Here is a 23,144-nt window from a genome sequence, read left to right as displayed (position 1 = left end):
TTTTTGAGACGGAGTCTCGCTCTGTCGCCCGGGATGGAGTGCAGTGGCCGGATCTCAGCTCACTGCAAGCTCCGCCTCCCGGGTTCCCGCCATTCTCCTGCCTCAGCCTCCCAAGTAGCTGGGACTACAGGCGCCCGCTACCTCGCCCGGCTAGTTTTTTGTATTTTTTTAGTAGAGACGGGGTTTCACCGTGTTCGTCAGGATGGTCTCGATCTCCTGACCTCATGATCCGCCCGTCTCGGCCTCCCAAAGTGCTGGGATTACAGGCTTGAGCCACCGCGCCCGGCCCTGGGGTTCATTCTTTTACCCCTTTTTAAAATTTATTTTGGAGCTGGGCACGGTGGCTCACGCCTGTAATCCCAGCACTTTGGGACGCCAAGGTGGGTGGATCATTTGAGGTCAGGAGTTTGAGACCAGCCTGGCCAACATGGTGAAACCCCGTTTCTACTAAAAATACAAATATTAGCCAGGCATGGTGGCAAATGCCTGTAATCCCAGCTACTCGGGAGGCTGAGGCAGGAGAGTTGCCTGAACCCAGGAGGCAAAGGAGGTTGCAGTGAGCAGAGATTATGCCATTCCACTCCAGCCTGGGCAACAGAGCGAGATTCCATCTCAAAAACAATAAAATAAATAAATAATTTTTTTTATTTTTTATTTTTTAGAACAAGATCTCACTCTGTCACCCAGGCTGGAGTGCAGTGATGAGATCACAGCTCACTATAGCCTCAAACTCCTGGGCTCAAGTGATCCTCCCATCTCACCCTCCCAAGTAGCTGGGACTACAGGTGCACATCACCATGCCACGCTAATTTTTTTTATTTTTATTTTTTTGTAAAGACAGGGTCTTACTGTGTTGCCCAGGTTGATCCCGAACTCCTAGGCTCAAGTGATCCTCCCGCCTTGGCCTCCCAAAGTGCTGGTATTACAGGCGTGAGCCATCGTGTCCGGCCACATCGGAGTTCAAATCTGAGCTCTGAACTCCATTCGTGCCAAGTTACTTAAGCCCTCCAAGCCTCAGTTTCCTCATCTGTAAAATGGTGGTAACAATGGTCCCTGCCTTTGGGGTTGCGGTGGAGACTCAGTGAGAGGATTCATGTAGCATGCACTCAGTAAATGCCAGCCGTCACTGCCAGCCTATTTCACTATCGTGAACAGAGCCTCAGAATGGAGAAGCAGCCTGCCCAAGGTCACACAACTTGCAGGTGGCACAGGCAGGATCTGAATCCAGATCAGATTCTTCCCGCCCTACTTCCATCACCGTGGAAGGGCCGGAGGGGCCCTGCTGCCAGGAGGTGGCTGGAAAGGGAGGTTCCTTGGAACAACCGGTGGCCCAGGTTTCCTGCAGAGCCAGGGACCCCAGACCTGGCCAGGGTAAGGGTCACGCCTGCAGCTGGTGTTCCAGGCAGCGCAGAGGAACTGCGGCTGCAGGCCTGGCAGCCTTACTGTCGCCAGCATCCTGCCCTCCATGGACGCGGCCCCAACATTGTTCTCTGGGCCCTTCCCTGCCCAGAGCCCACACATTTGGGATTTCCGCAGCCTGGCCAGAACTACCTTCACTTCCTGGAACAGCTTTCCCCAGGCGGCCGGGGTGGGGGCTGAGCTGGCCCTGGCCCCTGGCAGGGGCAGGCCCTGCTGGGAAGGCAGTGGCAGCAGCGGCATCAATATCCCCTTGACCTGACAGGTCCTTACCTGAGTCCTCCCTCCTCAGAGACACAGCTGCCCTCCTCATGCCCCTCTCCTGAGGCCAGGGTAGAAAAGGCTCTGCCTCATTTCCACTTTAGGGCAGGCTGGAGTCAGGGCATGGGTTAAAATCCTAGACCTCCTACAACGACCTGGGCAAGCCTCCCCTTCCCTCTGCCTCACAAGGGATGCTGGGTAGCCGGAGGTCCCTTACGCTACCCTGACGTCGGCTCAGGGATGACCGGAGCCCCGTGCTCTGAGGTCTCTGGGCGTTAAGTCCCTCGAGGACAGGGTCAGTTTCCCTCTCATGTTCGGGAGGTTTATTTATTTTTATGTTTTATTATTATTATTTTTTTGAGATGGAGTCTCGCTCTGTTGCCTAGAGTGCAGTGGTGTGATCTCGACTCACTGCAACCTCTGCCTCCCGGGTTCAAGCCATTCTCCTGCCTTGGCCTCCCGAGTAGCTGCGATTACAGGTGTGCACTGGCATGCCCGGCTATTTTTGTATTTTTAGTAGAAATAGGGTTTCGCCATGTTGGCCAGGCTGGTCTCGAACTCCTGACCTCAGGTGGTCCACCCGCCTCGGCCTCCTAAAGTGTTGGGATTACAGGCGTGAGCCACCGCGCCAGGCTCCGTGTTCTGTATTTAGAAGGAACCTGTGTTTGTGGCCACCAAATGTTCACTCTGAGCCATGCTGGTGCTGCCTGCAGGTGAGCGTGCCTGCCTGGACTGGTGTCTCAGTCGTCTCAATGCCCACCCTGGCACTGTCTCCTCTGTGGGCTGGCACCTGCTCCCTGATAGGGTGGATGGAGCTGCAGGGCTCAAGGGAGCACAGAAGTCAAGCAGCCAGCCCAGCAAACTCGAGCTTCTATCCTTGCCGCCTCTCTGCAGGCAACCACAAGCACTTGGTGTCAAGAATAAATATACAGGGGCCATATCCCGGGTTGTCTTCAGGCTCAGCAAGCCTGCAACTTTGTCCCCTTTCCCCGGCTTCCCAACCTGGTGGCTAAAGCCTTTCAGCAGGTGTCTGCCAACCCTGTTCACAGTCCTGGGGCCCAACGTGGGCACCCAGAGGACGACCGTGGGCTGACGGCCCAGAGCCAGTGGCATCCCCGGTGAGATCAGTGTCCTGGAATTGGTCAAACAGGATCACCCGGAGGATTCTGTGAGCACAGCCAGCATGACTCATGGCCATGATCAGCTTCATGGGCACAGGCTGCCAACCTGGGATGGCCACAGCCACCGGCTCACCTTGCAGGGCAACGCACCTTTTAAGGAGAGGGAGCTGGAGCAGCGCCTGGGTCCTGCCTCTGGCCAAGGCCTCTGCCACAGTTCTCCACGCCCACCCGGGCAGAGAGGCCAGACCCCCACTGGGTTCAAATTTGGCATCATCACTTTTCAGACATGACCTTGGGCAAGTCAGTTTCTCTGAACTGTTTTCACTTATGATATGGAAATAATACTTGCCTCACAAGAGTGGAATTCGATGAGGTAATGTGTGTAGAAGGTGCGTGGCAAACGGTGCCTTTTAAGGAGTGGCAGTGGGGTCGGGTGGAAAGGGCCCAGACTCAGGAGTCAAGGCACCCCAGCATTGTGCTCTGGCCCCACCCTGGGCTCACTGGGTGTCATTGAAAGAGTTACTCAACCTCTGATCTGCTCCGCTCCCATTGTGTCAAATAAGCTGACACCACCTGCCTTGTTGCCTGTTGTGAGATGAAGATCACACACACGCCACCTTCTATCAGATGAAGGGAGGCAGCGAGGTTGGTGCCTGGGGGTGGGTGTGGAAGGCTGTCTGGCCTTGAATCCCAGTTCAGCTTCTCAGGGGCTTTGTGCACTGGGGAAAGCTCCTCAACCTCTTGGGGCAGGTCTCAGGTGGAACCTGAAGGGCGATGCCTCCCTGCGGGGCTGAGGTAAGCTGAAACCCTCAGAACAGTGCCAGGTGCCTGGGAGGTGCCTCCTGAGCCTGGACAGGTCCTGCTCATCTTATCCAGGGCTTTTGGCCTTTGGAGGATGTTCACTCCACGAACTTCTGTCTCCACTGACACCAGCTGCTGGTTTTGTCGCCTCCATGTGACTGTGACAGCCCCTGGTGCCTGGGGTCCTTCAGAGGCCACGGGCCCCTCTCCTCCCTCAGTCTAGGCAGCCTTCCCAAGGCAGTCCTTGAGCGGGCCCCTGGAGAACGCAGGCAGTTCTAACAGGAACAGGGTGAGCCTCTGAGAGCAAGCAATACCAGCCCCATGGCATCCCTGAGGCCATGGGGGAGGCTGTCAGGATCCCCCTGCCGCCAAGTACCCGACTCACAGGAAGCTGGGGCCTCATCCGGGCAACTGAGCCCTAATGACAGCTTGGCCCTAGGAGTGAGGCAGACGGAAGGCTTTCCTGACTGGCAAGCCTGGCTCCCCTGGCACACTCCTCTATGGCCAAGGGGAGCTGGGGGCCAAGAGAGGTTGTCTGGTCCCAAGGCCCAGAAGTTCCTGCAGGCACCCATGGGAAGGACAGCCTGATCCCCACAGGGCCAGGCACCTGCTGGGGCAGCCAGGAGCCCGTCAGACGGGGGTGGCCTCAGAAGGATCAAAGGGATCAGCTATGGGAGCCCAGGTTTCAGAGGCAATCACGTCTGGATAGAAACCCCAGTTCTGCATCCCATGAGCCTCAGTGTCTTCATCAGGGTAATGGGGACAACAGCCTCTTGCCTTAGGAGGGCATGAGGACTGGCACGTGGCATCCTCAGAATAGCAGCCACAGCTGACAAGCATGATAGTGAACAGGAGGGGCTGGTTGGAGAGAGTGTTGTGGAGTTAGGGGAGGATGCGGGGACAGTGGACAAGCCCCCTGGGAAAGGGTCACAGGTGCTCGGAGCCCACACAGATGCAACATTGCAGGCGGTGCAGACCCTTGCTTTATTGGTCTGACTTGTTCACAGTTCAGCCCCCTGCTCAGAAAACCAATGGGCCAGCTAAGGAGCGAAGGAGGCACCTCGAGACTTCTAGAGTCAAGGTTCTCCAGGGCTCCCCAGCCCATCAATCATTTTCTGCCCCACTGCCTGGGAGGTGAGGTGGGAGAAGGCTCCTGGGGGGGTGAGGATGGGCGACTAGAGGGGATTTCAGTGTGGGACCCAGGGTCTGCTCTTCACAGTAGGAGGTGGAAGGGATGACTAAGTTCTTTTTTTTTGTTTGTTTGTTTTTTTTTTGAGACGGAGTCTCACTCTGTCGCCCAGGCTGGAGTGCAGTGGCCGGATCTCAGCTCACTGCAAGCTCCGCCTCCCGGGTTTACGCCATTCTCCTGCCTCAGCCTCCCGAGTAGCTGGGACTACAGGCGCCCGCCACCTCGCCTGGCTAGCTTTTTGTATTTTTCAGTAGAGACGGGGTTTCACCGTGTTAGCCAGGATGGTCTCGAACTCCTGACCTCGTGATCCGCCCGTCTCGGCCTCCCAAAGTGCTGGGATTACAGGCTTGAGCCACCGCGCCCGGCCTGGGATGACTAAGTTCTTTATCACAGACCTGCAAAAAATGAGAATTAGACATTATTCTCACTAGTTTGGGCTTCATTTTTCTTTTTCCAAAACAGCAGCAGGAAAGAGAAACGCAGGTGGAGATGTGGAGATGAGCCAGGCACGAGGTTTCAGATCGGAAGGGACCAGAGATGGGGACCAAGGCGTGGCTGCCTGACCAGGAACACTGTGGGCTGGCCCGGGCTCTCTCCACGCATCCTGGGAGAACTGCCACAGACCCTAGAGGGAGGGACGAAATGCGTGTGGGAGGGAAGACGGCAGTCCCCGGATCAGCAGCACAACCATCCTCTGATGGCCCCTGGGCAGTCCGCCAGCTCAGAAGCACTCAGGGCTGGAGCCTGGGCTCTAAGCACAGGCCCCAGAGGCCAGACAGGAGGGAGGCAGCAGGAAGGGCTGGCGTGGAAGGGCTGAGTTCTACTGGGGTCCCACGCGGGCAAGGGAACCAGGACTCGTCCCTGCTTGTCAGCCAATCAGCTTCTTCAGGAAGGCCTCCAACTGATCCTCATCCTTGATGCCCACAAACTTGTCCACCACGTCCCCATTCTTCATGGCCAGTACAGTGGGCACCGCTGACACCTGGGTGGTGAGGACAAGGGGGTCCAAGTGAATTGGGAGTGAACGCTTCTTAACTGCCACTCCCAAGCCTTTGTGGGGAAGGCTGGTGGCTTATCCAGGGCACTGATTTCCCAAAGCCATGGGCAGGCCTAGAGGAACGTGGCTCTTCCCTTAGTGCAGGGGTACTGCAGGGCCCGGTGGCCACCCGTTGAAGAAACTTCTTCCATTGCGGGCTCCCAGCAGTACCCTTCCTCCCTTAACCACAAGACTGACTCACTGGCCCAGTGGTTTTGCTGGAATGACAGGAGAGATGAAAATAGCCCATGCAGCTGCAGGCCAGGGCTGGGGGCAGGGAGGAGCTCAGGGGAAGCCTGGCCCGGGGGGAGACAGAAGCTGGGGGACAGTTCGAGTCCTGGCTTTGCACTCACTAGCAAGGGAGCCTTGGCCAGGTCACAGCACCTTTCTGAGCCTCAGTGTCCTTTTCCATAAAATCGGGGTAATGTCTACCTTTAGGGTTTGGGATGAGCATTAAAGATTCAAGTATAGGCTGGGCACAGTGGCTTACATCTATAACCCAGCCCTCTGGGAGACTGAGGCTGGAGGATCGCTTGAGTTCAAGAGTTCCAGACGAGCTTGGGCAATATAGTGAGACCTTGTGTTTACTAAACTCCCCACCAAAAATTAGCCAGGCATGGTGGTGCGTGCCTGTCCTCCTGTACTTGGGAGGCTGAGGCAGGAGGATCGCTTGAGCCTGGGAGACTGAGGCTGCAGTGAACTGTGATGGTGCCATTGCACTCCAGCCTGGGTGACAGAGTGAGACCCTGCCTCAAAAAAAAAAAAAAAAGAAGAAAGATCTGAGTATAAAGCAGAGCTCAGGGCGGGCGCGGTGCCTCACACCTATAATCCCAGCATTTTGGGAGGCTGAGGCGGGCAGATCATTTGAGGTCAGGAGTTTGAGACCAGCCTGGCCAACATGGTGAAATCCCATATCTACTAAAAATACAAAAATTAGTTGGGCATGGTGGCGGGCGCCTGTATTCCCACCTACTTGGGAGGCTGAGGTGCATCGCTTGAACCTGGGAGGTGGAGGCTGCAGTCAGTGGAGATTGCACCACTGCACCCCAGTCTGCGTGGCAGAGTGAGACTCCGTCTCATAAATAAATAAATAAAGCAGAGCTCAGGCTCTGGCTGACCCAGTCGGACTCCTACCAGCCAGGTGAGCTGGGGCATGACCCTCCGTAACTAAGCTTTAGTGTTCTCAGATGCTAGATGGAGATACTAACGGCACTTCCATCAGAGGGCATGAAAGCTGAATGAAGTAATGCGAGTAAAGTCTCAGCACAGCACTCGGCAAATAAGCGTAGGAACCTGGCATTGTGCCTGGCATATAGTGGGCATTCAAAAAAAAAGTGGCTGCAGAGGGCACAAGGAAAAGTCCAACATAGGCCCCACGAGAGCATGTTAGCTTGCTGCCGTGATGAGTGACAGGGTCCATAAACTCAGGGACTTCTACTGGACAGCGTGGGAGGAGAGGCTTGGCCATACACGACCTCACGCTTATTGGCGGGTTGCAGGCAGATGGCAACGGCAACATTCTTGGTCTGTGAAGCATTTACTCAGTTCCCTCAGGGACCTGCATAGGTTACGTGGAATGCGGATGAGGCTGTGGCCCACCAGACTGGCATCGTGAGGTCTCTGCTGCCTGGGATCCCTGCCTGACATTCGTGGGCATTTGAGAAAACCATTTAAACAGAACAAGATAGGCCGGGCGCTGTGGCTCACACCTGTAATCCTAGTACTTTGGGAAGCCGAAGCGGGCAGATCACTTGAGGTCAGGAGTTCGAGACCAGCCTGACCAACACGGTGAAACTCCATCTCTACCAAAAATACAAAAATTAGCCAGGCCTGGTGGTGCACGCCTATAGTCCCAGCTACTCGGGAGGCTGAGGCAGGAGAATCGCTTGAACCCAGGAGGCGGGGGTTGTACTGAGCTGAGATTGTGCCATTGCACTCCAGCCTGGGCGACAGAGCAAGACTCTGTCCCTGCCCCCAAAACAAAATAAATAAATAAAAATAAACAGAACAAGATAAACACAGACTTTTCTTACACACAAGTTAACTACAAAGTAAGAGCAGAGATTCACGCAAACGTACCAGGTCTTCACATATCCCATTGCTGCCCTGCCACAGACCATCTTGGAAGTCAGTAAGATTTAGAATGTCCAAAAACCGTGCACATGGTAGTTAGGAAAGGCATGCAGGCCAGACCATCCCACCCTCACCCACTGACTTTACGTGGCAGGCCCCGTACCCCACTCCTCATGGGCACTTTGGGGACAAACACAGCAGGTCAGAGGACACAGTCCTTGTCCTTCTTAGTGCCTCAGGCCCCTTCAAAGTCTGACCCTAGGCTGATGTGGGTGGCAAACCCTGTCTCCAGGCAGAGCAGGGCTGAAAAAAGTTTGCTCCAGGAGGCTCCAGGGAGCGCCTGAAGCCACCAGGGCCTTCCCAGGCATTCTCTGGTGCCCTCTAGTGGTCTGCAAAGGTAGCTGGAGCACCTCATAGCAGGAGCCTCTTGGCAGAAGCAGAGCTCAAGCCGCTGGCTCCCACCTGCACACTGTCCTATTCCTTTAATTAAAATAAACGCTTTATGCCACTGTATAAGAAATGGCCTAACCTTTTTCATGGTAGGACTCTAAGTTCACTGAAGAGGCTCAGAGAGTGGACTTAGTGTTCCTTAAGAACTCCAGATAGGCCGGGCGCGGTGGCTCAAGCCTGTAATCCCAGCACTTTGGGAGGCCGAGGCGGGCGGATCACGAGGTCAGGAGATCGAGACCATCCTGGCTAACACGGTGAAACCCCGTCTCTACTAAAAAAATACAAAAAACTAGCCGGGCGAGGTGGCGGGCGCCTGTAGTCCCAGCTACTCGGGAGGCTGAGGCAGGAGAATGGCGTAAACCCGGGAGGCGGAGTTTGCAGTGAGCTGAGATCTGGCCACTGCACTCCAGCCTGGGTGACAGAGCGAGACTCCTTCTCAAAAAAAAAAAAAAAAAAAAAAAGAACTCCAGATAAGGACAAGCACAGTGGCTCACACCTATAATCCCAAACACTTTGGGAGGCCAAGGCAGGAGGACTGCTTGAGGTCAGGAATTCATAGTAAGACCTCGTCTCCATAAAAAAATTAAAAAAAAAAACAAACAAGGAACTCCAGATGAAGGCCATAATGATCTCATTCATGTAAACCTCCACACATGCTTCAACACGCACAGACCCTGCTGGTGTCAGGTAGACAGCAGATGTGCTGTGAATGGAGGTCTGGTCATTACTGATCAAGAGGATTTTTTTGAAGTTGGGCTGAAACACACACACACGCACACACACACACACACCCCAACTAGGGCTCACAGGAACCCTGAGCTGGAATGGGACTTCCCTCGACCCCGAGGAGGCGGCTGAGGCTCCGCTGCTCCTGTGTTTGGCTCACATAACAGGAGGGGCCAGTGCCTGTAAGCACTGCCTTCCGTGGAAGTGCACAGGGCCTTGGCACATTCTTCTGGAATGTTTTGAGTGTGAAAAAGGCACTGACTGGGCCAACTGAGGGGCTGAGGAAAAGATACACTAAGATGTGCTGCCTGTCCTGTTCCATGAAGCCATTTGGAGCCTCCTATCCTTAGATAAAGACCCTCTGAACTCAGGGCAGAAGTCGGGGACTGTGCACATGTGTGCAGTCTCTTTCCACTAACCCACAGCCCGCCTGCACCACCACCGAGCTCCATGTCCTGGCATGTCTTCTCCTGTCTCACCCCGATGGCATCCATCTGTTAACTCAGCTAAGGGCCTACCAAGGGAAAGGCACAGTGCTAGGTGCTGCGGAACGCTGCAACCTCCTCCTCGGCTCATTGCAGAGTTAAAAGGAAAAGATCACTGTCACATGCTGGGTGCTTTTTCGTGTCAGGAATGATATAGACACCTGTGTACACTATCTCACACTCTCCTGGCTGTGGGTAGGGTCATTTTAATGATGAGAATACTGAGGCCCAAAGTGTGAGCAACTGTTCAAAATGACGCGGTGTAGGCCAGGCGCGGCGGCTCCTGCCTGTAATCCCAGCACTTTGGGAGGCCAAGGAAGGCGGATTATCTGAGGTCAGGAGTTCGAGACAAGCCTGGCCAACATGGTGAAACCCCATCTCTACCAAAAACACAAAAATTAGTGGGGCTTGGTGACAGGCACCTGTTGTCCCAGCTATTCAGGAGGCTGAGGCAGGAGAATGGCTTGAACCCAGGAGGCGGAGGCTGCAGTGAGCTGAGATCACGCCATTGCACTCATTGCAGTGAGACTCTGTCTCAAAACAAATAAGGCCGGGCGTGATGGCTCATGCCTGTAATCCTAGCACTTTGGGAGGACGAGGCGGATGGATCACCTGAGGTTAGGAGTCTGGGACCAGCCTGGTCAACACGGTGAAACCCCGTTTCTACTAAAAATATAAAAATTAGCCGGGTGTGGTGCCACACGCCTATAATCCTAGCACTTCGGGAGGCTGAGGCAGGAGAATGGCTTGAACACGGGAGGCAGAGGTTGCAGTGAGCCGAGATTGCGTCACTTCACTCCAGCCTGGTGAAAGAGCGAGACTCCCTCTACTAAAAAAAAAAAAAAAAAAAAAAAAAAAAAAAAAAAAAAAAAAAAAACGAAGCTGGGATCTGAAACAAGATCTGTTTGACTTTCAGGGCATCAAACTCTGTTGTGCTTCTGCCCAGCAGCAAAGAGACAGCCATCTACTGAGTCCCAGCACGGGGAAGAACATGTGAGGACGCATTAAAGGATCTCATGCTTCAAATGCAAAATGCCAAGTGTTTTGTAAAAGCTTTTAGATATGAGAGGGTTCTTGGAAAAACAACTCTTGAAAAATTCAAATCCAACTACATGACATTCTGGCAAAATTAGGGAGACAGTGAAAAGATCAAGGGTTGCCAGGGCTGGAGGGAGGAGGAAGGAGAGATGAACAGGCAGAGCAGAGGACATGGAGGCAGTGAAATGACTCTGGATGATGCTAGAATAGTGAACACCGGCTTTGACACATTTGTCCAAACCCACAGAAGGCACAACACCAAGAGTGACCCCCGATGTCAACTTTTGGCTTTGGGGGATAATGATGTCTGTGTAGTTCATCAGTTGTGACAAATGGATCACCCTGGCACGGGCTGTGGATAGTGGTGAGGCTGGGCATGTGGGAGGACAGGGGGCTTATGGGAAGTCTCTGTACCTTCCCCTTCCTCTCAATTTTGCTACGAACCTAAAACTGCCCTAAAAACATAAAATCTTCAGAAAGAACGACGACAAAAAATGAGATCAGTGACTGCCGGGGGGTGAAGGTGGGGAGGGGCGGGAAGGAGAGGTGAACTGCTGGAAAACAGGGGAACCGAGGGTGGTGGAACGGTTCTGTATGGCGCTGGAATGGCGGACACATGCTATTATACATTTGTCCATGAACTTTCCTTTTGGCAAGCAGTCTGTGCTGAGAGCGGCAGCTGAGACACAGGCTTTCAAAGAGCAGTTCCTCCCCACAGAGTCAGTCCGGGGCCTCCAGAAGCAGAAAGTCAGTCTGGGGCCTTCAGAACACTGGCTTCTCTCCATGTTGGCTCAGGACGCCCAGCCTTGGCATCACCTGGGAGCTTGTTAGAAATGCAGTCTTGGTGGCCGGGTGTGGTGGCTCATGCCTGTAATCCCAGCACTTTGGGAGGCTGAGGTGGGCGGATCATGAGGTCAGGGATTCCAGACCAGCCTGGCCAACATGGGGAAACCTCGTCTCCACTAAAACAAAAAGCTGGGCGTGGTGGTGGGTACCTATAGTCCCAGCTACTTGGGAGGCTGAGGCAAGAGAATAGCTTGAACCCAGAAGGCAGAGGTTGCAGTGAGCTGAGACTGCGTCACTGCACTCCAGCCTGGGCAACAGAGCGAGGCTTCATCTCAAAAACACACACATGGCCGGGCGCGGTGGCTCAAGCCTGTAATCCCAGCACTTTGGGAGGCTGAGACGGGTGGATCACGAGGTCAGGAGATCGAGACTATCCTGGCTAACACGGTGAAACCCCGTCTCTACTAAAAAACACAAAAAACTAGCCGGGCGTGGTGGCGGGCGCCTGTAGTCCCAGCTACTCGGGAAGCTGAGGCAGGAGAATGGCGTGAACCCGGGAGGTGGAGCTTGCAGTGAGCTGAAGTGAGCTGAGATCCGGCCACTGCACTCCAGCCCGGGCGGCAGAGCGAGACTCTATCTCAAAAAAAAAAAAAAACAAAAAAAAACCACACACACACACACACACACACAAATGCAGTCTTGGTGGCTGGCACAGTGGCTCACATGTGTAATACCAGCACTTTGGGAGGCTGAGGTGGGAAAATGGCTTGAGCCCAGTTCAAGACCAGACTCGACAACATACGGAGACCCCATCTTTTCTAATTTTTTTTTTTTTTTTTTTTTTTTTGAGACGGAGTCTGGCTCTGTCACCCAGGATGGAGTGCAGTGGCCGGATCTCAGCTCACTGCAAGCTCCGCCTCCCGGGTTTACGCCATTCTCCTGCCTCAGCTTCCCGAGTAGCTGGGACTACAGGCGCCCGCCACCTCGCCCGGCTAGTTTTTTGTATTTTTAGTAGAGACGGGGTTTCACCATGTTAGCCAGGATGGTCTCGATCTCCTGACCTCGTGATCCGCCCGTCTCAGCCTCCCAAAGTGCTGGGATTACAGGCTTGAGCCACCGTGCCCGGCCAATTTTTTTTTTTTAAATGAAACAAACAAAAAAGAAATGCAGGGCTGGGCGCGGTGGCTCACACGCCTGCAATCCCAGGACTCTGAAAGGCGGAGGTGGGTAGATCAACTGAGGTCAGGAGTTCGAGACCAGCCTGACCAACATGGAGAAACCCCATGTCTACCAAAAAACACAAAATTAGCCAGGCGTGGTGGTGGGCGCCTGTAATCCCAGCTACTCGGGAGGCTGAGGCAGGAGAATCGCTTGAACCTGGGAGGCGGAGGTTGCGGCGAGCCAAGATGGCACCACTGCACTCCAGCCTGGGCAACAAGAGCAAAACTCTATCTCAAAAAAAAAAAAAAAAAAAAAAAAAAGGCACTCATATCTTCTAAAAGATGAGAAAATAAAAGGATAACACCTCTAAGTGTGAGGTGAGAAGCAGAAGCCCAAGAGGAAAGCACAAAGGCCGAGGGTCCACTCCTGGCCCATTCTCTCCCTGCCTTCCCCACGAGCTGGCAAGGTTGGGATGGTCAGGAGAGTGGCAGGTAGAGGCAGAAGAGTGGAGAGTCTTGCATCTTGCTAAGCCAGGGCAGTGCCGAGTGTGAGGGAGAGGGGCTGGGGCATTGAACCCCAAGGCCCTGAGGGACTTTCCCTTCGCTCTCCCTTGGCAGCCAGTGAAGTCCTAGGGTGGGCAGTTAAAGCATAAAGTGGTTCAAGGGGAGAAATTTGTGTGAGGAAGGAGACTTATCTGAGGGTGTGTGCGGGGGGCGGGGAGGGTGTCATGAGAGCTCCGGGAGAAGCGCATAATTCCCTGAATATAATTTACTTAAAGCAGTTTTTCTTCTTTTCTTTTTTCAAGGAGTCTCACTCTGTCACCCAGGATGCAATGCAGTGGCGTAATCTCAGCTCACCGCCACCTCCACCTGCTGGGTTTAAGTGATTCTCCTGCCTCAGCCTCCTGAGTAGCTGGCACTACAGGTGCCCACCACTACACAGCACTAATTTTTGTATTTTTAATAGAGACAGGGTTTCACTATGTCGGCCAGGCTAGTCTTGAACTCCTGACCTCAGGTGATTCATCCACCTTAGTCTCCTAAACTGCTGGGATTACAGGTGTGAGCCACTGCACTTGGCCTAAAGCCGGTTTTCCAACAAGGTCAACCAACATTTGAAAAAGGACTTGACGGTCGGGAGTGGTGGCTCATGCCTGGAATCCCAGCACTCTGGGAGGCTGAGGCGGGTGAATCACTTGGGGTCAGGAGTTTGAAACCAGCCTGGTCAACATGGTGAAACCCCATCTCTACTAAAAATACAAAAATTAGGCCAGGCGTGGTGGTGCACGCCCGTAATCCTAGCATTTCGGGATGCCAAGGCGGGCTGATCACCCGATATCAAGAGTCCGAGACCAGCCTGACCAACATGGTGAAACCCTCTCTTCCATTAAAACTACAAAAATTAGCTGGGCGTGGTGGCTGGGGCCTGTAATCCCAGCTACTTGGGAGGCTGAGATAGGACAATCACTTGAACTCGAGAAGTGGAGGTTGCAGGGAACCGGGATCATGCCACTGTACTCCAGTCTGGGCGACAGAGTGAGACTCCATCTCAAAAAAGAAAAAGGACTTTAGGCCTTAAAGAAAGCCGTCATGGGGGCACTGTAGTTCCCTCAGAGGAAACCTGTTCCTCAGGCTCTCTTCAGAAAGAAAAGAGGAAGGAAGGAAGGAAGGAAGGAAGGAAGGAAGGAAGGAAGGGAGGGAGGGAGGGAGGGAGGGAGGGAGGGAGGGAGGGAGGGAGGGAGGGAGGAAGGGAAGGAGGGAGGGAGGGAGTGGGTCAGGAAGAACCCTGGCTGGAGCTTCCTAAACCCTGCAATGATGTCAGATCAGGGTTTGGCAAAACAACACGGCTGAGACCAAGCGATGTGGGCCCAGCAGCCTTGAGGACTTTCTGTGTGATAGCGCAGTCCCCAGGCAGTGGAGGGGTGGCAGCGGCGGGGAGAGATTGAGAGCATTCCACGAGAGGCATCTCCCTCTCACTTACGAGGCTTTACCACAGGCCTTCGGTGCCCACTCCCACAACAGCCTCCTGGGGACAGTCCTCAGCATTCTTGCCACCCCACGAGACACTGGGGCAGGGCCTATGGGCTTCTTAGCATCTGCAGTAGTTACCATAATCCCTGCACATGGCTGGCCCTCAGGTGGTGTCTGCTGAATAGTTATGATGTGGTGTCTGGCAGAGCCAGGAGGCCTGAGACATCTGAAGCCCACGTGTGACCTGTGGGAGGCCCTAGGAGCCCCAGTCCGGGCTCTTACCCGAGGCATGGCCAGGCAGGGGAAAGCGAGGGGCGTCCAAATGGGCAGATAGACGCCTCCCTCACTGAGCAGTCAGTGGCCAAACTTTTTGAAAAAGTGACTCACCCCTCCCGCAGCCCCTGTAAGCAGCCCTCAGTTACTAACTCGCAAGGCAGGCCTGCTCCAGCGGCTACCTGCAGTGGCCATCGCGTTTGTCTGCCTGGTCTCCCTCTCCCCTGCTTCTGGTCATCACAGACTGATATTCCTTTGGGTAGTCACTCCCCACTCCCTGCCTAGCTCAAGGGGTGGCCAGTCTGTTCTCACCCCGCCCCCACCACCCATTTCCTGCCACAGAGCACTGGTTCAGGGATGGGTGCCTCTATTTGAGCTGGTCTAGTTTTTTTTTTTTTTTTTTTTTTTGAGACGGAGTCTCGCTCTGTCACCCGGGCAGGAGTGCAGTGGCCAGATCTCAGCTCACTGCAAGCTCCACCTCCTGGGTTTACGCCATTCTCCTGCCTCAGCCTCCCAAGTAGCTGGGACTACAGGCGCCCGCCACCTCGCCCGGCTAGCTGTTTGTATTTTTTAGTAGAGACGGGGTTTCACTGTCTTAGCCAGGATGGTCTCGAACTCCTGACCTCGTGATCCGCCCGTCTCGGCCTCCCAAAGTGCTGGGATTACAGGCTTGAGCCACTGCACCCGGCCTGAGCTGGTCTAGTGAGAATGAAACCTGGACTTGTAAACTCTGAGGAAGACAGAGGCCTCTTTCATTCACTTGTTACATGGAGGAGGAAGGAGGGAGGGGTGAAGGCTCACTCTGGCCAGGTTAAGGTATTTCAAGAAAATCAGAAATCCAGATTTTCACATGACATCGGAGTTTCATATATCAGCATCTGGTTCCTATTACTTTAAAATACTTTGAGTGCCAGACTAAAAGTGTCTGTGAGCCAGATTGGGCCCGAGGCTGCCAGGAGCGCCCTCGGCTCTGCAACAGCGCTACCTTCAGCACGGCTATCCAGAGACCCACCCAATCCAGCTGCAGTCTGCTTTCCCCAGCTCCATGCTTGGCCCTTCACTCTGGCCACCCAGGCAAAGTGGGCCTCTCCCCTTTCTCCAGGCAGTGGTCTCCAAGCCCCAGAGGATGCCCCCACCCCAGACACCTCCAGGCACCTGGCCCCTGCTGGCCTATAAGCAACCCAGGCTCATCAGACCTCAGGGATTTTGCTTTGCCTCAATAGTTCTTCCAAAGACCCACATGCTTCACTCACTTCCTTCCTGTTTTTGCTCAAAGGTCACCTTCTCAGGGAGATCTACCCTAGCATACCCTTTAAAAAAGAAACCTGCTGGGCGCGGTGGCTCACGCCTGTAATCCCAGCACCTTGGGAGGCCAAGGCAGGCGGATAACCTGAAGTCAGGAGATTGAGATCAGCCTGGCTAACATGGTGAAACCTCGTTTCTACTAAAAATACAGAAAATTAGCTGGGCGTGGTGGCATGTGCCTGTAATCCCAGTTACTCGGGAGGCTGGGGCAGGAGAATTGCTTGAACCCGGGAGGCAGAGGTTGCAGTGAGCTGAGATTGCACCATTGCACTCCAGCCTGGGCGTCAAGAGCAAAACTCTGTCTCAAAAAAAGAAACCCTGGCCGGGCATGATGGTTCAAGCCTGTAATCCCAGCACTTTGGGAGGCTGAGACGGGCGGATCACCAGGTCAGGAGATCAAGACCATCCTGGCTAACACGGTGAAACCCCATCTCTACTAAAAATTACAAAAAAACCAGCTGGGCGAGGTGGCGGGCGCCTGTAGTCCCAGCTACTCGGGAGGCTGAGGCAGGAGAATGGCGTGAACCCGGGAGGTGGAGCTTGCAGTGAGCCGAGATCGCGCCACCGCACTCCAGCCTGGGCGACAGAGTGAGACTCTGTCTCAAAAAAAAAAAACCCTGCCCCATACTCAGTACTCCCGTCCCCTTTTCCTGATGTATTTTTCTCCATTGAACTTATTATCTAAAACAGGGGTCAGCAAACTATAGTTTACAGGCCCAATACAGCCTACTGCTTGCTTTTGTAAACAAAGTTTTATTGGAACACAGTCACGCCCATTTGTTTGTGTAGTATCTATGGCTGCTTTCGGCTATGAGCATGGCTGAATGGTTGTAGCAGAGACCACTGCCCTGCAAGGCCTCAAATACCAACTGGTCCTTTAGAGATAAAGTTTGCCGACCCCTGATTTAAAATACTAGAATGGAGACTCCATGAAGGCAGAGACTTTTTGTCAGTTTTGTTCACTGCCTTATCCTCAACACCAAGTAACAGTACCTGGCACTCGAGGGACTCTCAAATATCTGCTGAATAAATGGACAAACCAACCAACCAACCAAGTGAGACGACTCCATGTCTTTGTGCACGCTGTTTCCTCAACCCTTCCTCCTTCTCCGAGCATCCTTCATGGCTCGACTCAGAGGTTCTCTCTAACATGAAGCATTCCTTTCCCCTCCAGCTCCCCCACAAGCAAACAGTCCCTTCTTCCTTTATGCGTCTCTTCTTTTAGCACTCCTCACCCTACACTGAGATGATCTTTCTACCTGCTGTTCTCTAGGAGTTGCTTGGAGACAAGATCTCATCTTATTTGTGTCAGAATCACAAATGCTTGCACATCGAGCTCCCAAATGACTGCTCATTGAACATGTGGGTAGATGAATAAAGGAATGTACCAATGTCCGAGACTAAGAGAATGACCTGGTGTTTTCGGGTCATACTATCTACTTCCTAAAGGTGGCGAAGAGAGACAGGTGGCTCAGAGGATCAACAGCCACCTCTACAAAGTGCTCTGAGCTCCTAAAAGCTCTGGAAAAACAGGCTGGGTGTGGTGGCTCATGCCTATAATCCCAGCACTTTGGGAGGCTGAGGTGGGCGGATCATGAGGTCAGGAGTTCGAGACCAGTCTGGCCACCATGGTGATACCCTGTCTCTACTAAAAATACAAAAAATTAGCCAGGTGTGGTAGTGTGCGCCTGTAGTCCCTGCTACTTGGGAGGCTGAGGCAAGAGAATCGCGTGAACCTGGGAGCCAGAGGCTGCAATAAGCCAAGATCACACTATTGCATTCTAGCCCGGGTGACAGTGAGACTCCATCTCAAAAAAAAAAAAGCTCTGGAAAAACCAAGAGACCTTGCTTACTGGCTACCTGGTGCTCCCCAAGATATCTCCTACACCAGCTACCCCTGGGCCCGACACCCCCTACACTGGCTGCCCTGTGGCAACCCCCTGTCAATCCATACCTCATACTCAATGGCGAGGTCTGTGTGGTCATCAATATCCACCTTGGCCATCACCACCTTCCCGTGCTGCTTGGCCACCATCTTCTCTAACCTCGGCCCCAGGATCTTGCAGGGCCCACACCACCTCAAAAGGTGAGAAAGGAAGCGTCCAGTCAGTCAAAAGACCGCTCAGCATCCCCTACTGGCTTCCCAGACCTGCATCTTTCCAAGGAATATTTTACCCCTATTATCTCTGTCTACCATGTTTAAAAATTAACACAGGCCGGACGCGGTGGCTCATGCCTGTAATCCTAGCACTTTGGGAGGTCCAGGCGGGCGGACCACAAGGTCAGGAGATTGAGACCATCCTGGCTAATACAGTGAAACCCCGTCTCTACTAAAAATACAAAAAATCAGCCAGGCATGGTGGCAGGCACCTGTAGTTCCAGCTACTCGGGAGGCTGAGGCAGGAAAATGGCGTGAACCTGGGAGGTGGAGCTTGCAGTGAGCCGAGATTGTGCCACTGCACTCCAGCCTGGGCAACAGAGTGAGACTCCGTCTCACAAAAATAAAAATATAATAATAATAATAATAATAATAATAATAAAATAAAAATTAACAAACCAAATGGTAATGCCAGGAGATTCTGCACATGGGAAATCTTCACAGATCCCAGACTTCTAAAACACAGGCCTCATCAGAAGACTCTTAGAATAAAAGGGACTTATTTCAGTATATTTCAGATAAATATACTGTCATATAAAAGAACATGGGATTGGAAGTTAAAAGGTTCAAACAGAGGCTCCTCACCAACCAGCTGATTATTCTGGGGCCCTATTTTCTTCATCTGAAAAAGAGAGATTATGGCTCTCAAAGCTATCAGGAGAGATCAACTAAGACAATGTGGGTAAGCATGCGTTGGAAGCTGCGGGGTTATTTCAAACACCATGTGGACTCAGAACTAAAAGGAGGGGAACCAATGGCCAGGAGTGTCTATAACGCGCCAGTCCATGGACAAGCACTTTTTCTGCTCTTACCAAACACACCCCTCAACTCTGCAAAGAGAATGCACCTTCCAAAGAAATTGAAGGCCATATGAGTTAAGAAACCTGTGCAAGATTAGAGAAGCACATCCAGGATCGATCATAACCCAAAGCTGTGTTGAAAATGTTTTCTTTGCCCAGGTGCGGTGACCCACGCTTATAATTCCAGCACTTTGGGAGGCCGAGGCAGGCGGATCACCTGAGGTCAGGAGTTCGAGACCAGCCTGGCCAACAACATGGTAAAACCTCGTCTCTACCAAAAATACAAAAATTAGTCAGGAGTGGTGGTGCGCGCCTGTAATCCCAGCTACTAGGAAGGCTGAGGCAGGAGAATCGCTTGAACCTGGGAGGTGGAGGTTGAAGTGAGCTGAGATCGTGCCACTGCACTCCAGCCTGGGCGACAGAGATTCTGTCTCAAAAAAAAAAAGAAAGTGTTTTCTTTCACCCACAGGCTACTCTGTGATCCCACAGCGCCTGAATTGACCACTATCACTGCCCTGATCACAGGTTCCCCTCTCGCTGGGGAAGCTCATCCAGGACAGGCCTGGTGCTGTCATCTCTGTGTATGTGGCACCAAGGACAGTGCCTGGCAATGAATGAACAACTCACACCCCACTTCCTTACCAAACAAAATGAGGCACTGTGCATTTCGGAAGCCCTCTCTGGAACGCTCACTATACCAGCAGGCCAAAACAGTTCCACCTTTCACAAACCCCTGGCTGACAACTGCTATTTTATTCTCAGCACTTACTTGTCTATTTTTGAGATGGAGTCTCACTCTGTTGCCCAGGCTGGAGTGCAACGGCACGATCTTGGCTCACTGCAAGCTCCGCCTCCTGGATTCAAGTAATTCTCCTGCCTCAGCCTCCTGAGCAGTAGGTGTGGTTGTGCACACCACACCCAGTCAGGCCTGAGGGTTTTAAATGCAGAAAATAGGCTGGGAGTAATGGTTCACACCTGTAATCCCAGCACTTTGGGTGGCCGAGGTGGTGGGGGTGGGGGTCACCTGTAGTCAGGAGTTCAAGAGACCAGCCTGGCCGATATGGCGAAACCCCATCTCTACCAAAAATACAAAAAAATTATCTGGGTGTGATGGCAGGCACCAGTAGTCCCAATTACTTGGGAGGCTGAGGCAGAAGAATCGTCTTAACTCGGGAGGCGGAGGTTGCAGTGAGCTGATCGAGCCACTGCAGTCCAGCCTGGGTGAATGAGACTCTGTCTCAAAAACAAAAAAAGAAAAAAACCCCTCAGGCCTGGCGCAGTGGTTCACGCCTGTAATACCAGCACTTTGGGAGGCCAAGGTGGGAAGATTGCTTGAGATCAGGAGGTAGAGACTGCAGTGAGTCGTGATCACACTACTGCAGTCTACATTCTAGCCTGGGTGACAGAGTGAGACCTTGTCTCTAAAAGAAGAAAAACAAAAACAACTCATAACACCTAAAAACCCAGTGTACAAGACCTTATCTCCTATTACAAGTGAAGAAGGGAGCACAAAGATATCAAGCGGCCTGCCCAAGGCCACAGGGTGAGTCAGAGAAACAACTGGAAAGATGGCAGAACAATCTGTCAGAGACCTGACCAGAAGGCCCTTCAATTTCTTTTTCTTCCTTCCTTTCTTTCTTTTTTTTTTTTTGAGATGGAATTTCCCTCTGTCACCCAGGCTGGAGTGCAATGGTGCGATCTCAGCTCACTGCAACCTCCACCTCCCAGGTTCAAGTGATTCTCCTGCCTCAGCCTCTTGAGTAGCTGCGATTACAGGTGCCCGCCACCGGGCCCAGCTAATTTTCGTATTTTTAGTAGAGACGGGGTTTCGCCATGTTAGCCAGGCAGGTCTCGAACTCCTGACCTCAGGTAATCCACCCGCCTTGGCCCCTGAGAGTGCTGGGATTATAGGTGTGAGCCACTGTGCCCAACCTGAAGGCCCCTGAATTTTTAACTTATGCTACACTGGTTTCTCCCAGGATGCCTCATTCAGAGGGCTTTGTCCAGTTTTTGTGTAGTTGGGTGTCTAGCCAGGCCCCAAAGGTCTAGAAATGAAAAAGGCCAGGCTAAAAATCAGAAGGCCAGAGGGACTTAAATATCACTAAAGCAAACTCAGACAGCACTGAAAGGAAACTCCTTCCTATGCCCCATATGCTTGGGCACCACGATAATGACACTAACCTTTTTTTTTTTTTTTTTTTTGAGACGGAGTTTCGCTCTTTTTGCCCAGGCTGGAGTGCAATGCCCAGGCTGGAGTGCAATGGCATGATCTTGGCACACTGCAACCTCCGCTTCCTAGGTTCAAGTGATTTTCCTGCCTCAGCCTCCCAAGTAGCTGGGATTACAGGTGTGCACCACCATGCCTGGCTAATTTTGTATTTTTAGTAGAGATGAGGTTTCACCATGTTGGCCAGGCTGGTCTCGAACTCCTGACCTCAGGTGATCTGCCTGCCTCAGCCTCCCAAAGTGCTGGGACTACAGGTGTGAGCCACCGCGCCTGGCCGACACTGATAACTTTTTGCCAGCCCTTCTTGCAGTTTTCATGGCAAGGTGACAATCATATTTTTCCAACTCTGGTCCACGCTGAAGATGATGCTGAGCTTTCTGGGCATTAAGAAACAGAACATGTGTTTCCCAGCACTAACTGCAGTCAGCTTTGCAGACTGTTCACTCATCTGTCTTCTATTAGACTGTACTCCCCTTGAGGGCAGGGACTGGGCCTGACCAGTCTGTATATTGAGTCTACATATGAGCAGCATAGAACATAGCAGGCATTCAATAAATACTTGAACAAGTAGAACCCTAGTCTTCTGTGGACCCCCAATACTCACTGTGCGTGGAAATCCACAACCACTGGTGTCTCACTGTTGACCACTCGGTCTTGAAAGTCAGGTCCATCCTGGATATTAAAGGTGGTCAAGGAGATCCTGGTGGTGTATATTGTTCGGCCTGGGTTGGGTGTTATAGTCAGGCCACCAGGACTGCATTGTGGGGTCTGCAGGGTTCTGGAAGTGAGGGGTGGCCACCGACCCTGAGAGGGCTTCCCGGAGATGACGGAGGCCAGGAACCTCCTTAGGAGAAGTCGCTGAGCCATCTGTGAGGGAAGAGGCAGAAGAATTGGGGCATACAAAAGGAAGTTGACACACTAGAAAAATAAAGAGATTTGGGGAGTACTCGGGGCTCAAGAAGAGGCAGAGTGGGAAGCAAAATGCAAGGAAATAATATGTAAGATTTGTAGCATAGAAGTGAGGACGCTGAGAATCAAGGGAAAGGAATAGCTAGGCAAACCAGAAGGACAGGAAAATTGGCTTCACAACCAAAAAGAAATCGGGATTTAGATTATAACAGAAGAACGGGAGGGAGAAACCAACATTTAATAATTTATGTAAGGACCAAGTACCTTACATATATTATTGATCTTCCTACAGCAACTCTGAGGAAGTTGCTATTGTACTGCCCACATTGCAAGTAAGGAAAGGCATCCGAAGCTCAAGTAAGTTAAGTGACATGCCCAAAGTAACCCCACTATTAAATGACAGCCAACACTGGAACCCAGGGTCGTCTGAAAAGATGAAACGCAACAATTGAAGCAGGAACTAAGAGTATGATAGGAACCAAAAACGAAGAGACATGTACTGGAGGGAACTAATAAAGAAGGGACATGAATGGAGGGAACTGGGAAAAATCGGACGCCACCAGGGACCCCGGCTCTCCGGCGAGCCAGGTCCCCCCGCCCGGCCGCCAGCCTGCGCAGGAACGCGGTAGCGGCATGCCTCAGTCACTACACCACTTCGAGCCAGCCCCACAGGGCTCCTACCTCCCTGCAACGCGAGCGGAGGGATGCACAGCTTAGCCCTCCCTGCCTCTCAAGGGCACTCCTGTCGTCACTTCCTCAGGGAGGCGGACATTAACGTCACTTCCGGGGACAGGCAGGCGGAACACCGTCCCTCTCGAATTTTTTTTTTTTTGAGACGGAGTCTCGCTCTGTCCCCAGGCTGGGGTGCGGTGGCGCGATCTCGGCTGACTGCAACCTCCGCCTCCCGGGTTCACGCGATTCTCCTGCCTCGGCCTCCCGAGTAGCCGGGACTAGAGGCG

The 23,144-nt window shown here is 52.8% G+C and overlaps 1 protein-coding gene across 1 annotated transcript; it reads right to left on the bottom strand.

Annotated features, from left to right (window-relative positions):
• Nucleotides 1–5,209: 5,209 nt before the first annotated feature.
• TXN2 (thioredoxin 2) lies at nucleotides 5,210–23,070 on the bottom strand. Its single transcript, XM_010389170.2, has 4 exons — nucleotides 22,867–23,070; nucleotides 21,881–22,143; nucleotides 18,046–18,169; nucleotides 5,210–5,770 (listed from the first exon to the last, which is right to left on the bottom strand). The coding sequence occupies exons 2-4, from the start codon at nucleotides 22,141–22,143 to the stop codon at nucleotides 5,657–5,659; spliced, it is 501 nt and encodes a 166-aa protein (XP_010387472.1). The 5' UTR covers nucleotides 22,867–23,070; the 3' UTR covers nucleotides 5,210–5,656.
• Nucleotides 23,071–23,144: the final 74 nt, after the last annotated feature.

Source organism: Rhinopithecus roxellana, chromosome 13 (genome assembly GCF_007565055.1).
Source record: "Rhinopithecus roxellana isolate Shanxi Qingling chromosome 13, ASM756505v1, whole genome shotgun sequence".
NCBI classification, from domain to species: domain Eukaryota; kingdom Metazoa; phylum Chordata; class Mammalia; order Primates; family Cercopithecidae; genus Rhinopithecus; species Rhinopithecus roxellana.
Note: the sequence above shows the minus strand (reverse complement) of the source record. Positions and strands in the feature narration are given on the sequence as shown.

Excerpts from the sequence above, each read along its gene's own strand:
- TXN2 (XM_010389170.2), bottom strand. The coding sequence starts at position 22,143 with ATGGCTCAGCGACTTCTCCTAAGGAGGTTCCTGGCCTCCGTCATCTCC. Across the intron at positions 18,170-21,880 it reads GTTGTGGATTTCCACGCACA|GTGGTGTGGGCCCTGCAAGA; the intron begins GTGAGTATTGGG and ends TCACCTTTTGAG. Across the intron at positions 5,771-18,045 it reads ACCTCGCCATTGAGTATGAG|GTGTCAGCGGTGCCCACTGT; the intron begins GTATGGATTGAC and ends CTCACCACCCAG.